The 14749-nt window shown below is 39.2% G+C and overlaps 1 protein-coding gene across 1 annotated transcript in view; it reads left to right on the plus strand.

Annotated features, from left to right (window-relative positions):
* csmd2 (CUB and Sushi multiple domains 2) overlaps positions 1-14749 on the plus strand; it is a 363835-nt gene that overhangs the window by 71353 nt on the left and 277733 nt on the right. Inside the window, exon 3 of the mRNA XM_017453975.3 lies at positions 1659-1771. Within this exon, the coding sequence (XP_017309464.2) occupies positions 1659-1771 (113 nt within the window). The remainder of the gene's footprint in view (positions 1-1658; positions 1772-14749) is intronic.

The raw sequence follows: 14749 nt of genomic DNA on the forward strand, positions 1-14749 counted from the left end.
CCCGGAGCCAGTTATTATAATTTTCGTGCTTTATCTCATGATACCTAATTTGCATAAAATTGAGATGTCAATTCAAATGTCACTTGTCGCTCTGTCTCCATGTCACTTGTCACTGTCTATGGAATCCATCCTCTATGTCACTTATTTACTTCACTTTGTCACTTGCTAGGTTGCAAGACATCCAAACCAAAGTCTGTCATTCATCTACCTTAGTTACCCTGCTTAAAAAATCTGTCACTTTTTGACCTAGTTTTAGGTGATGTGCTTATGGCTTGGATATTTTTTGACAAAACACAGTTTACTGTCACAGTTAGAGTTTACTGCCATTAAATCATTCTGGTCATTATGGATAATTGTTTATCCATAAAAAGTTTATCGTCTAATTAGCCTGGAAGTTACATCGCTGAAATCGAATTAGCCTGTTTATTTGAATTAGTCACAAAAAGTGTGGTTCAACTCTGTCCTTTACTTCTAACTGATCAAAAGAAGTGATACAATACAAGTGATACAATATTTGCATTTGTACAAGTTTAAGTTTGTTGAAGAGTTTTATTTATTTATTTATTTTTACAAGAGTGCTGGTTGTGGCTGTATAAAAGCAATGACTACATTCAGAGATGCTTCGATTATTCTTATGCCATAATGTCACCATCACAACACCATGGAGGTTAATTTGGACCAAGCGCACATTTGGGCAGCAGATGAATACACATGTTTACACGTTTAGTGTGAGTTGATGCAGTGTATTGATCATTAGCTTTTCATCACAACATTAATGAGGCTGTGCCTCTGTCCGTTCAAACTGTATGCTTATAGATCTCTGAAAATAACATAGCCCAGACAACTCTAGGCATGTTTAACCTCTGACCTTTGAAATAATTCTACTTAAGAATTGCACTGATCATAACCACCAAGACAATATGATACACATGTAAAACAAATATTGATGTCCCAGGCACTTATTCTTGCAATCCTTTGCTCTTTTGCTGTTTTTCTTTCATTCTGAGTAGTCAGATTTACAATATAAATGCTTTGGAGGTGCTGATTGAGTTTTTTTGCCACTCACCTCTATGTTCTCTGCATTGTGTAAGTTATAAAACATGCCATGGCATGCTGTTATAAGAAAATAATCAATGATGGATGGTGTGATGTGGCCCAATGAAAAGCTTGTTACTTTTCCTGTTACCACCACAAAGTTTATTATATTTCAACAACAGCAAGTCACTTGTTTTATTCCTCTTATACCACAGCAGTTTTCCAACAGGTACAGTTTTAAATTTATGAATGAATAGTGTGCTTTTTTGTCCATTTTGTAGTTCTTTTTAATGTTGTAGAATGCCTATGATTCAAGTGAGTTCCTGTTATCACTTACTGTACGTTGTAGCTGTAAATGGTTGTTCCCTCAACAGCTTCTATATTTTCTCTCTGTGATCGAATTGTTACTAATTCACAAGAACCCATTAATATAACCCTGTAATTTGAATTACAGCTGGCACTACTGTCAGCTGCTGTCATAAAAAATTAAATCAACACGTTATGACTAATCTGATATGAGAATTCAACAATAATTTGCTGAAGATATTTAAAAAAAAAAAAAAAAAAAAAAAAAGTGTTTCTGTTGATTTAATTATTGTTTTCTTTCTCCTGGGTGTTTGTAGGTTAACAGGCTTCCGGCTTCCTCCTCCAATAGTCAGCACTGGAGCAAGACTCACACTGTGGCTACTATCGGACTATGCTGTGAGTGGCCAGGGCTTCAAAGCAGTATATGAAGGTAGGCGTGCAATGGAACATATAGTCGGATATGTCTGTGTTTAGGGCTGGGTGGTACAGCTAAAAAATTAATCATGATATAATGTTTCATATCATTCGGTATCCTGCCGAGCTCCTGTTCTGAGGACACTCACTCACTCAGAGCCGACATATTGACAGAAAACACAAAAAGCGGCAGCACGTCACATTTCTTCCTTCCGCTGTTCAGAGTCACACGCACTGTACATGAGCACTGTGCAAGCACACTTCAAGTCTATCGCAGCTTCTTTCTCTGTACTTGGCTGGGACGTTTTTTTTTGTTTTTGTTTTGTTTTTTGGCCAAAGCTTACACACAACGGTGTTCTGATGTTGGTTAGACAAAAAGAAACTGCCACAGTGGTGAGCTGACATGTCCTTTTTTTTCACAATCTCCTTGGCAGGCACAGCACTTATTTTCGTCATGTGGCAATGGCGCAACCGAACTCCACAGATACACAACTTGCTACTGGCTGTTTGCTTGTCACTCGTAGCACACTCCTTTATCAAGGCATATGATAGGCTGTTTATGATCCAGGGACAGCGCATGCTTGAGGGTTGTTCATGCAACCAAACTTCATGTCTGTTTACATTTTATCAAGCTTTATACAGAACATTTTTTCTTTCATTAATGAAGGTGTACCATTGATAAATACATATACCGTTTTATGGCCCAGCCCTACCTGTGTTCTTTTTTTTCTCTCTCACACAGCCCTCATAATTTTTTTAAATTCAGCCCTTTATGCTTTCCCTTGACACTTTCTGATGTCTTTTTGTCTCTCTATGTCATTCAGTCATTCAAGGTTTCAACTCTCCTAAGTTGTCTCTGTTCATAGTGCTGCATGAGTCAGTGGCATCCTGGCATACTCTGTTGCCCCTGTACTGAGCTAACTCAGGAATGGATGCCTACATTAGCCTGAGTTCTGTTTGTAGGCTAATTATAATAACATGCAGGGTTAACTTAAAGGGTAGAACCAAACCTTGGCTTTTTTGTGAGTTCCATCCTGAGCTGTTGTCATATTCCTATTGATCTGACATTGTGTGATATTAATGGTTGACTGTGCAGGCATTGTCATTAGTTAGTGCATGAGGGATATGTATATAAAACTTTAGACAGAGATCTCTTAATTACTCTGACAATTTAATGGGTATTTCTATTTGATATCATTGTTTCTAAAAAAAAAAAAAAAAAGAAAAAAAAAAAAGACAAATGTAAAGAATTGTGCAATGATCATGAAATTTGTATTTGAAATATTGATGTAGTGATGACAGTGATATTCCCTGAAACTCTGAAGGGTAAAGTGGGGGAAAATAGCTAGTTTGCTCCTGAGACACTCTCCTCCTGAATATTTTTTCTCCTTTTGTTATGTAACAACAGCAGCTGACAAAAAATCTGCAATCTTACCATATTTTTCTCCACACCATTCAACTGGTCCTTGTGACTGAATGAAATATAAACTCAAACGTGATTATGGAACTTTATTTTTCATCCTAAGAGTCTTGTCAAGGATGGCTGAAGCACATATCAAGGTGAACTTAGTGATACTTTAATATACAGCAAGAGGATTCAACAAAAATTTTTTAAATGTTCCTGTTTCATAAAATTGCTTTCTTAGAAGGGTCAGGATAAGCAGTTTCATAACTATAAATAGGACACATTGATTCAGAGTTTGTACAGAATTTCACAGTTTTTTTTGTGATTGTTGCAGCCAAAAATGCTTGTTCCCTTTCAAATGGAAGCCAACGTTGTGTGAGCTTCACGCTGTGGGAAGTGCCCTGGCGCATGACCGACATCTGAAGTCTGTGTGAAATCATGCTTACCTATGCCTCACACCTGCCGTGGTCGCTAATTTATATATATATATATATATATATATATATATATATATATATATATATATATATATATATATCTTTACTTTTCTGTCACTTTTTGTATGAGTATGAGTATTTACTTACTTGTAATAAGTATGAGTCAGAGAGAGTTTTCAGGAAGTGTGTTACTCCTTGCTCCCATTTTATTACAGAGGGGGACAGACACATTTTCTGTGTGAAGTTTCTGGGAGTGGGGCATGCGGTGACAGCCCTTGAGGGGACGCTTCAGAATCAGGCAGCTCCACTCTCAGCTCACTCTCTTCTCAGCTGAAGGGAATTGGGTTTCAGAGCCTCTGGTCCAGGGGATCCCATATAGATCTGGATGAGGAGCCAGAGACGAGAACTGCTCTATCTCTTGCTCTGTCTTCCGGAACCGACTCTCTGCTTCTGGGTTTTGGAGCTTGCGTCACGATGCCTCCTTCCTGTATGGAGAATCAACCCACCCTCTCTGATTCCGAGGAGCCAGAGGGGGAAGCCAATGCACCAAAAAATTCTTATTAAGAGCTGCTTGAAGTGATCACTAGGGCTGTAGGACTGTGGCAGTGGGTCTTGCTTGTGGGTTACAGCATACAATGGCAGTGTTGCAAGCCTACCAAGCAGGCCTGCTGAGGGAGCTCGACAGCTTCACTGTGCCATGGATTTGTCTCTTCGGGTGACCAAGCAAATGGTCCATCATATTGGTCGTTCAATGGGTTGCTTGGTTGTGGCGGAGAGGCAGCTATGGCTTAACGTCTCAGGAATGGGGGATAAGGATAAGGTTTCTCTGCTGGACAATGCTGTTGAACCTTCTGGCTTGTTTGGCGGCATGGTTAAAGCCATTGTCGACAGGTTTCACGAGGCAAAACAGCAAACGGCGGCGTTCAGCCAGTTCCTTCCTCGTCGTGTCGAGTTTACCCGGGCATCCACGAGTCGAGCTTCGGCCAGCACTAGTGCGAAAGATGCACAGAGGCGAGTGTGGTGGCCCGCCTTTTCCCGTGGAAAGCCAGGGGGACCAGGCGGCAAGAGTCACAGCCTTCTAGTTGGCCTGATCTAAGATTGATAATTAATGCCAGGCAGGCAAAGAAGGAGCGGTCTTGATATGCCGTGGAGGGAGGTATCAGGTGACGATTGATAGGGCTGTTAACTGGCTTCCTTGCCACTCCAGGGAATCCGTGTACTAAACTAACCGGATGACTGGTTAATTCTAGCACGATTCAGGGAGTTGGTGATTCAACGTTGAGATGTTTTTCTCACCCACATGAGGAGCTTAGGCACAGGTTGAACCCCAAGAAAAGTATGCTTCCTCCAATGTAGAGGATGAGGGTGTTTCTATCCCCAACACATGTAGGGTCAATCCTATTAACATTGAGCAAGATAAAGCTGGGTCTGGGCATCCCCTCCAGTCTCTATGAGAGACTGTTGGGCTTATGGCAGCAGCAGCCAACATCATAGCATTGGGCCTATTGAACATGAAACCATTCCAGTGGTGGCTGAAAAGTCGGGAGTTTCCGAGGACAAAACCCCTGAGAGTAATCAGTGTCACGCAGTGATGCCTGCATACTCTGAGAATTTGGAGGTGTCTTGAAGTTTTTTGCCACACTCTATGGGTGTCTCCTTATTGCAAAATGGTACTGACACATGCCTCCATCATGAGCTGGGGTGGCATCTTAGACGGCCATCCAGCTCACGGTCTCTAGAGTGGCCTTCATCTAGAGTGGCATATAAATCACGTAGAAATGCGGATGTATTCCTAGCACTGAAAATCTTTCTTCCTCAGTTGAGAGGTCACCATGTGTTCATTGTGACAGACAATACAGCGGTGGTCTCATATTTCAAACACCAGGGAGGATTACGTTCACACCCCCTGTTCAGGTAGGCACAACTATTTCTTCTTGCAAAGTTTTTTTCAGTGGGTACAGTGTATATTCTGGGCAACTGGGGCAGACATCCTGTCGAGACAGGGGCTGAAGCCTGGGGATTGAAGACTCCATCCACAAGTGGTGGAATCCACATGGCGGAGGGTCGGCCAAGCGAAACCGAGGAGACAACACATTGCAATCTCTATTGCTTATTAGGCGTGCTGTATCGCTATGCCTCTTGGTATAAGGGCTCATTCCACTAGGGGGGTTGCCTCCTCAAAGTCTTTACCCAAAGGGGTACCCTTACAGGATGTCTGTGATATGGTGGGGTGGTCTACGCTGCACACATTCTTTTAATATTACAGATTGGACATGGATTTCACCCTGGGCTCCAGTGTTTTTCAGTGACCCTCTGGCTTGGACCTTTTTGAACAGGCCATACCCTCAGTATGATATAGTAGGTATACTTATTCCAACAGTGTGAAGCGCACGCAACTTTGAGTTTCATTTGAAAGAATGTCTGTATTAGGCATGAAACCCTATTCCCTCTCGGGGAACAGGGTTACTAGACATTGAGTGGCTTTGTCATACTGGGGCATGCCTGTGAATCGCATCTTCACTTCAGATAATAGAGTCTGATGACGTGGTTTATAGGCACCATTTTATAATTATGCGATGTGCAAAATGCCATGTCAGCTGACCACAGCAGGCCTATAAATAGAGGTGATTTCACACAGATTTCAGATGAAGCATGAAGCTCATGCAACGTCTCATTCCCTTCTCAGGAAACAGGGTTACAGACATAACCCAGACAAGTTTTCTGCAGATTTTTTCAGTTTTCTGTGTTTTTTTTTTTTGTTTGTTTTTTTGCAGAAAACTACTTGAAATGATGTTTGTTGGTAAATGAGACACACATGAATTGCACGGGGCTTTAACTGAATGCATGTTGTGATGACGTCACATGACACGTCTTGGCCCAAATCTGCAGAAAATCTGCGGTCATTTTGAAAAATTGCAAGCTCCTGTGTATATTGCGGAGTTTCCTTGGTTTTGCGTTAACTGCTACAATCGCAAAATCCTGGAGGGACTGTTTAGTAAACTAGAACATTCAGCGTGTTCTTCTTTTCTATAGTCAGATCCAGTAGCCTGAGTTAAACACTGCCTTACTGAGCTCCAAAAAGGCTTGAAATCTACAAAAGAAACATGCCTTATATAGAGAGATACCACTCCCTGTAGTCCATGCCCTGTGCACACTAGTTGTTTAGACCACTTCCACTTCCAGTTCAAAATAAAATACAGATATCTGTTAACCTGTAATAGAGTAGTTTTTATGTTATTTACATATATGATGCATCTATGGTAAAAATTCATATCCACATGCAACAAAATTCTGTAAATCTATTAGTACATTTATCTAATCTATTTTTTGTAATTTATGATGGCAATGATTTGTCAACTAATTGCTGTCCTAAAGCAAATTCCTGCAGTTTGTTGTTTTTGTTTAAATCTGCTCTGTCTCTCTCTCTCTCTCTCTCTCTCTCTCTCTCTCTCTCTCTCTCACACACACTCTCACACACACACACACACACACACACACACACACACACACACACACACACACACACACACACACACACACACACACACACAGAGCTTCTCTCGGCCCTTTTTTTTCTTCTAATTTCACCCTCTCACCATGCTAAAAGCATCAGTGCTCCAGGTACTAGGTTTGATTTGGCACAGATGTCAAATCATTATTGATATATAATTGGGAAACATTGAATTCTCCTGCTCTGACAGCTAAGTGAAAACTTGACTGGAAACATCATTCTTGGCAAGCAACAAGAAGTGATGGAACAAGTGGGAGATAGAGAAAGTCTCTATACACTCTCTACACACACTGTATAGAGTCTACCAACACTAATCTAAATAAACCTATGTCTGAGCCATATAGATCATCCTGAGTCTCACAGTCACTGTAATTACATGTCACTTCCTTTCACGTGACCTACATAGTTGTCACTGAATTAGAGTGTGGTAAATGCAGTTCATGCCCCTGGTCTGACTTTAACTAAAGACAGTGCCATAATGAGACCCAGTGAAACCTTATCAATCCCACACAGCCATGGTGATCTGCAGTACTTCTGTCCCTTAGAGCCATAGATAAAGTCATGAAGGCAAATTTAAGAACGTCCAATTATACTTTTTCCCACCTCAAAAAGTCTCTTTAATAGTGAGCCTTAAGCTGTGAATGTATTAAATATTTTCCATTGCCAACTCTCAGGGACAAATTATACTTCAAACAGGGTTTTGTGGACAGATTTCCGTAACAGAGATGTGAATGAAATCACTGGAGATGAAACGGCCATTGTAGCAGGCATGATTTATCCCATACTGGAAGGATATGAACAATATGATAGGCTGGAATAGAACTCTGAATACAATAAAAGTAAGAAAATGTGATGGGGCCTGACAAAAAACAGAGTTACTCTCACCACCCTGAAGTGTTGGACTATTTTCCTATAACAGCCTGTCCAGAAGTATTCAATTCCTCCTATAACAAAGCAATTTGTAAATGATTACAATTTATTAACAAATGACACATCATAAATTTTAACTGTTTATAATTTTTTTTTTTTTTATTTTGTAGAACATCAGTACACTCAGCACTAAGGCCAGAGCTGCTGTTACTGAAAATTAACACATGCTTACCAATCCAATTTGAGAATTCAACAGCATTTTCTGAGTAGTTTTAGATATTTTCCTAAAATCTCAAAGTTGATTAAAATTATGGGTTTTTATTAAACATGAGGTGTACAATTTTAATTAGACAGAGTGGCAAATAGTGGCCTGACACCAAATTTAAGCTATTCATGAATTTACTTAGTATCTGTGAAATTTCTGTGAAAAAAAACCCCTCAAAGTTCGATGTTTTGTGCATGCTGAGATGCTTTTCTGCTCACCGTGGTCATAAAGAGTGATTATATGAGTTACTATTTCCTTCCTGGCAGCTCAAACCTGGCCATTTTCCTCTGACTTCTCTTATCAACAAGGTGTTTCCACCCACAGAACTGTCGCTCACTCTGTGTTTTTTGCTTATTGCACCATTCCATATAACTTCTAGAGACTGTTATGTGTGAAATTCCCAAGAGATCAGCAATTTATGAAATTCTCAAACCAGACCTTCTGGTACCAACATCCATGCCATGATCAAAGTCACAGAGATTTGTTCATTCACTTTTTCACTTTAGTCACTTCAATCACATTTCTGATGCTTGCACAGCTGCCACATGATACCCACATGAATGTGCAGGTGTACAGGTGTTCCTAATAAATTGGACACATAGTGTATATATACAATAACAGTCTTACTGCATAACAATGGAGGAAATGTGATTAAAGTGTATATATAACAATGATGGGACATTGGACTACAGGGTATGAGGACTTACTGAATGGTTTGATGAGTATGAAAATAATGTAAATCATATGCTATTGCCTTCACAGTTTTCAACCGAATTGAACATTTATGGGAAAGTTTAGAGAGACTTGTTAGATAGTGCTCTCCACCACCAACATCAAAACAACAATTGAGGGAATATCTTTTGGAAGAATGGTGTTCCATTTTCTAATGGCTCCTGGCCCAATACCATTTGCAATGTATGTTGTTTTGTGGTTTAATTTGTCATTTGTCATTCTTCTGTGCATATCCTACTAAAATATTAACTACTGGACTAGTCTTTCTGCTGGTAAATTATGCTTTTATGCTTTTGAGTACATACATATTATATAGTGAAAATTAAGGGCTTTTTGTCCTCCAAAGTAAAAAGAGAATTTTATGATATTCTGCAAATATGTCTTTATAGGAGACTTTTTTTTCCATACAGTCTGCTTACAGTGGAGTTGTGTTATTCTGGTTGTGACTTCTTTATAGTGGTTTTAAAATGACTCCTGGACTTTGAGATAAAAAAAAAAAAAAATCTAGAATTTTAGTGCAAAATCAAAAAATTAATTCAGGAAGTTTTTCCATCTCTTTTTGGAATCACAGACAATTTAGATGGGCTTTATTGTGAAATAACCTTTTAGCAGGAGACAGTCCTGGTGTTTTTGTACTACAAGGAGTTCCATTAACACTAAGAATATCATTACAGCTAAATGAAACAAGAGAATGGCTTAGGCTAACATGCAAAATGCTTCTGTCTTTATTAAGCAGATCAGCAGCTAAACTTAATATTTTTCTGTCATTCAGGCCAACCATATTTTGGAACTATTTTGGAACTTGGATGAGACATCTAAAGCTAGGATGATTCTGAAACAAATTTTATTTGTATCATAGATAAATCATGTATGGATCAGAAGGTTTTTGCCAAATGCTGAGGGAACAATGCTATGTAAACATGTTCACATCTAACTAATGTGTCAAAGCTGACATGACAATTTCCTTACTTATCTAAACATTTGATCAGATGTTGTGTAATGTGACCAGTGTTATGATTCACTTTACACAGAATCATAGTGTAGCAGCACATTTAGTTAAAGCTAATCTGTGACTTCATGATTATCATTAACTGTTCATCTGCTGTAGGCTGCATGCACCATGACAGACTTCACTGTTTCATGTGAATGTTATTTAATATGTATAGTTGTTTCGTGCAATAGAAATATTTCGCCAACCACCATCATGTCAATATTTTTTAGTGTCTTCATTTCTTGAAGTTTCATTACAGCTGAGTGTTGCCTGGGCATCAACATATTTCAGCATTAGCTGACTGGTGACGTAAATGACATTTAATTTTGGATTTGACAGCCACTCATTGTGAGGCACTGTCACAATATGAGCACCTATTCCATGCGATTTTTGCCATTTAGAGCAGTAGTCAGATCACTCGTCATCTAAATCCACTTTAATTCATATTAATCAACATTAGGCACTTCCTTAAGAATATTAATGACTATTAGGTGAGGTGTGAGTCAAATAAGCAAAGAAAGGCTTTGCTTATGTTTATGCAAAGAAACGCTTTTGCCTATGTAGACACTATGGTGGGATTAGAAATCACTCGAGATACAGTGCCCTCCACCAATATTGGCACCTTTGGTAAATATGAGCAAAGAAGGCTGTGAAAAATTGTCTTTGTTGTTTCACCATTTTATATTTTATTCAAACAATTCACAAAAAAAATAATACTCTGCTCTCATGGATATCAAATGATTGCAAACAAAACACAGGTTTATCCAAAAAAAAAAATCTTTGTTAAATATAGCTGTGCAACAATTATTGGCACCCCATGAATTCATATGAGAAAAATCGATTCAACATATGTTCCTATTAATATTTTACATTATATTAGTATACTTGGGTGACTAGGAACAGGAAATTGTTCAACTGTGACTTCCTGTTTCACAGGGGTATAAATATGAGGTAACATATTGGCCAATTTCCCTTAGTCATTGATAACAATCTGTAAGACCAAGGAATATAGCTGTGATGTGCGTCAAAAGGTTGTTGAGCTTCACAAAATGGGAAGTGGCTCTAAGAAAATGGCACAAGCATTGAACATGCCCATGTGAAGAGGATGGTTTGAGTGACCAAAAAATCTCGAAGGATCACAGCTGGAGAATTGCAGAAGTTAGTTGCATCTTGAGTTCAGAAAGTCTCCAAAACTACAATCCATCACCACAAATTGTTTGGAAAGGCTTCAAGAAAAAAGCCTCTACTCTCATCCAAAAACAAATTCCAGCATCTTCAGTTTGCCAGACATTGCTGGAACTTCAAATGGGATCGGGATCTATGGTCAGATGAAACCAAAACAGAGCTTTTTGGCAATAAACACCAGATGTGGTTTTGGCGCATGCAGAGAGGTAGCCTTATGGAAAAGTACCTCATGCCCACGGTTAAATATGGTGGTGTCTCTTTAATGTTTTGGGGCTGTTTTTCTGCCAGAAGATCTGGACATTTTGTTAGGATACATGGCATCATGGACTCCATCAAATATCAACAGATATTAAATGAAAACCTGACGGTCTCTGCCAGAAAGCTTAAAATTGGCTATGGTTTGATCTTCCAGCATGACAATGATCCAAAACATACATAAAAATAAACACAAAAATTCAATTAAATTCAATTTTAATTGTATAGCGCTTTTTACAATAGACATTGTCTCAAAGCAGTTTTACAGAAATATATAAACATGGTATACAGATTTTAAAATGTGCGAATTTATCCCTATTGGTCAAGCTGGTGGCGATGGTGGCAAGGAAAACTCCCTAAGATGTTAAGAGGAAGTAACCTTGAGAGGAACCAGACTCAGAAGGGAACCCATCCTCATTTGGGTAACAACGGATAGTGTAAAAGTAAAGGAAAGTTCAACTGGAGTAGATGAAAGCTCCATCCAGAGGTAGGACATCTGAAACAGATCAGGCAGGTCCAGAGAGCAAAATGCTTTACTGAACACAAAATCAAGGTCCAGCCATGACCATCCCAGTCCGCTGACTTGAAACCCATAGAAAACCTGTGGGGTGAACTGAAGAGAAGAGTCCACCAGCATGGATTTCAAAATTTTAAGGATCTGGAGAGATTCTGTATGGAGGAATGGTCTTAGATCCCTTGCAATGTATTCTCCAACCTCATCAGTCATTGTAGGAAAAGATTCAGAACTGTTATCTTGGAAAGAGAGGTAGTATTGACTAAAAGGGTGCCAATAATTGTTTTGTTGCACGCCTATATTTAACTAAGCTTTTTTTTTGTTTTTTTTTGTTTTGTTTTGATAAGCCTGTGTTTTGATTTGTTTGATATCCATGAGAGCAGGGTATTTTTGTGATTTTTTGTTTAACAAAAGATGAGAAGGTTAAACAATAAAGACAATTTTTCACAGCCTTCTTTGCTCAGATTTACCAAGGATGCCAATATTAGTGGAGGGCACTGTATCTTCAAAAATGCCTGAAAATATTTTAGACCTAGGACCTTTAACATCATCTCACTGTCATGTTTTGAAAATTTTCAATCACTGACTGCTTGAAGCCTTCAGCCCACAGACATATGGTTTTACATGACAGGGTGCTAATTAATGGCATGGTCTTAAAATCAGTGTGAGCAGAACACTTAAGTACAACCCTGAATTAGATCTTTGTTACATGCTGGGTGAAGGAATACACTTATACTCTTCATTAAGCATTTTATCACACAGTGTCAGCTTCTATATCTGTTTGGTCTGCATGGCAATATGAGATCCCTCATGTCATATTGTCTCTATGAAGGATACACACACACATGTGTGAATGCACGCACAAACACACACACACACACACACACACACACACACACACACACATTTGCAGTTAAATGTTCTCTAGTCTTGGTGTGCTGAAACGACCCCCCATGTTTTAAATCGATCCCCACACTGAATCAAAGAGTGTGCCCTCATGTCCCTGTGAGACAAGAGCTCTCTGCGCAGCCCTCGGCTTGCTCCTGCCCGTGCTGCAGCAGGGGGAATGTGTTAAGTGAATTGGTTATGGTGGAGGGATCTAAGTGATGTGAACATGTGTGTGTGTGTGTGTGTGTGTGTGTGTGTGTGTGTGTGTGTGTGTGTGTGTGGAAGGAGGTGTTCCAGGCCTGATGTGATGGAACTCTGTAGTGTATTATTGAGTGGGCAATGCAGAGGCATTGCTGACCTTACTGCTGCTGCTTTTCACATCAATTCAATGTTATTTGTATAGTGCTTTAAACAGTAGACATCATCACAGAGCAGTTTCAATTTAGATATAAGCTGCATTTACATTATAGGACTTGATGCACAATTCCAAGATTTTGACACTGATCAGATTTTTATATATACATAGTACCTGAGTCATATCTGATTCCCATGTTTACATCACGTTGGGCTGAAAATAACAACTTTATTTTACCAGTATAATCACCATAGTTTAAGAACCATTGTATCCCCTTACAGATTGATAAGACAAATAAACAAAAATAATTTTAAAAATGCTTTTTGGGAGTAGTATTTGCGCTTACATGTTCACACAAATGAATATACACACACAAATTGCAACATTTGCACTTGCTCATTCAAACAAATAATATGAACACACACACACACACACAAACACTGGCACTGCGGTCCACAGTCTGTTGCATTTCATGCTGATCAAGTCCCCCAAAACCCCACTAATCTGAGAGCAGATGTCACATCGAAAAGGCCACAGAGGCTTGTATAGTAAGAAGGGCACAGACTCCCTCTTTTCCTCACGTCTTGCCTCTTTCCCTCTTTCTCTCTTCAGTAAGCAAGATTTCTGGCTGGGTTTAGTATCATGGAGGCCCATCTTGGGGAGAGATAATGAGCCTGCAGTTCCCTGAGCTCAGCCTCAGAACCAAGGCGTACATCAAACCGAGCTTGGCGCTGTGTTCTCCACCACACGCCCACTCTCTCCTCTGAGAGGCCGAGTGGGATGGGAAAGCCTTGCACGAACACACATGTACATAAAATATAAATCTCTTCTTCAGCCATCCAATTTCAGTCTCTCTCAGGCATTTTCCTCTCCCTCACTCTCTCGCTTATTTGTGGATTTACATTGTGACATGTCATCCCTCTTCTATTTTATAATCTTTTTAATTATTATTCAAATGCTATGATTTGCTATGGAAGACTGAAATGAAAGATACCTGCAAGAAAATAAATGTATGCTAATTCCCTTTATCTCCCGTGTTATTAAATTGGATAGAGATTGAAACCATTGAAATACCATAAATAAAACCTGAACTGTGCTCAGGTCATAATGTATTACAGTGTTGCTGATGAACCTGCCATTCTGGTTGAATTTTAAAAAGACAAGGCTGTTTTGGGGGTTTCAGTAACAAGCAGATACATGGTATATCAATTAAGAAAAGTTCAGTTTATAAAGAAGCAGGTTTTCCAGATTTTTAAAAAAAATCTTTAAAACATGATTTAAAACATGATTTTCACCTTAAGCATCCTCATGTTATTGCTGCCATAGCAACAATAACAACTAGCAATGCTAACATAGTTGTCTTTAATGTTTATGTTTAATGTTGTTGTTAAACTGTGTTGTATTATGTGCAGATTTTCTTTTTCAGTGGTGAGATATTTTAACTGTATTGGTCACAGAGCATCTGTGTTGTCCACCAGTGGCTCTGAGTGGGCATAGGTATTCTGAATCACTGGATGCTAGGTGCCATGTATGGACAGAGCACACACAGAAAGCTAAACCCCTAGTTGGCTAGCAAAAACAACTTC

Source organism: Ictalurus punctatus, chromosome 24 (genome assembly GCF_001660625.3).
Source record: "Ictalurus punctatus breed USDA103 chromosome 24, Coco_2.0, whole genome shotgun sequence".
Lineage (NCBI taxonomy): Eukaryota > Metazoa > Chordata > Actinopteri > Siluriformes > Ictaluridae > Ictalurus > Ictalurus punctatus.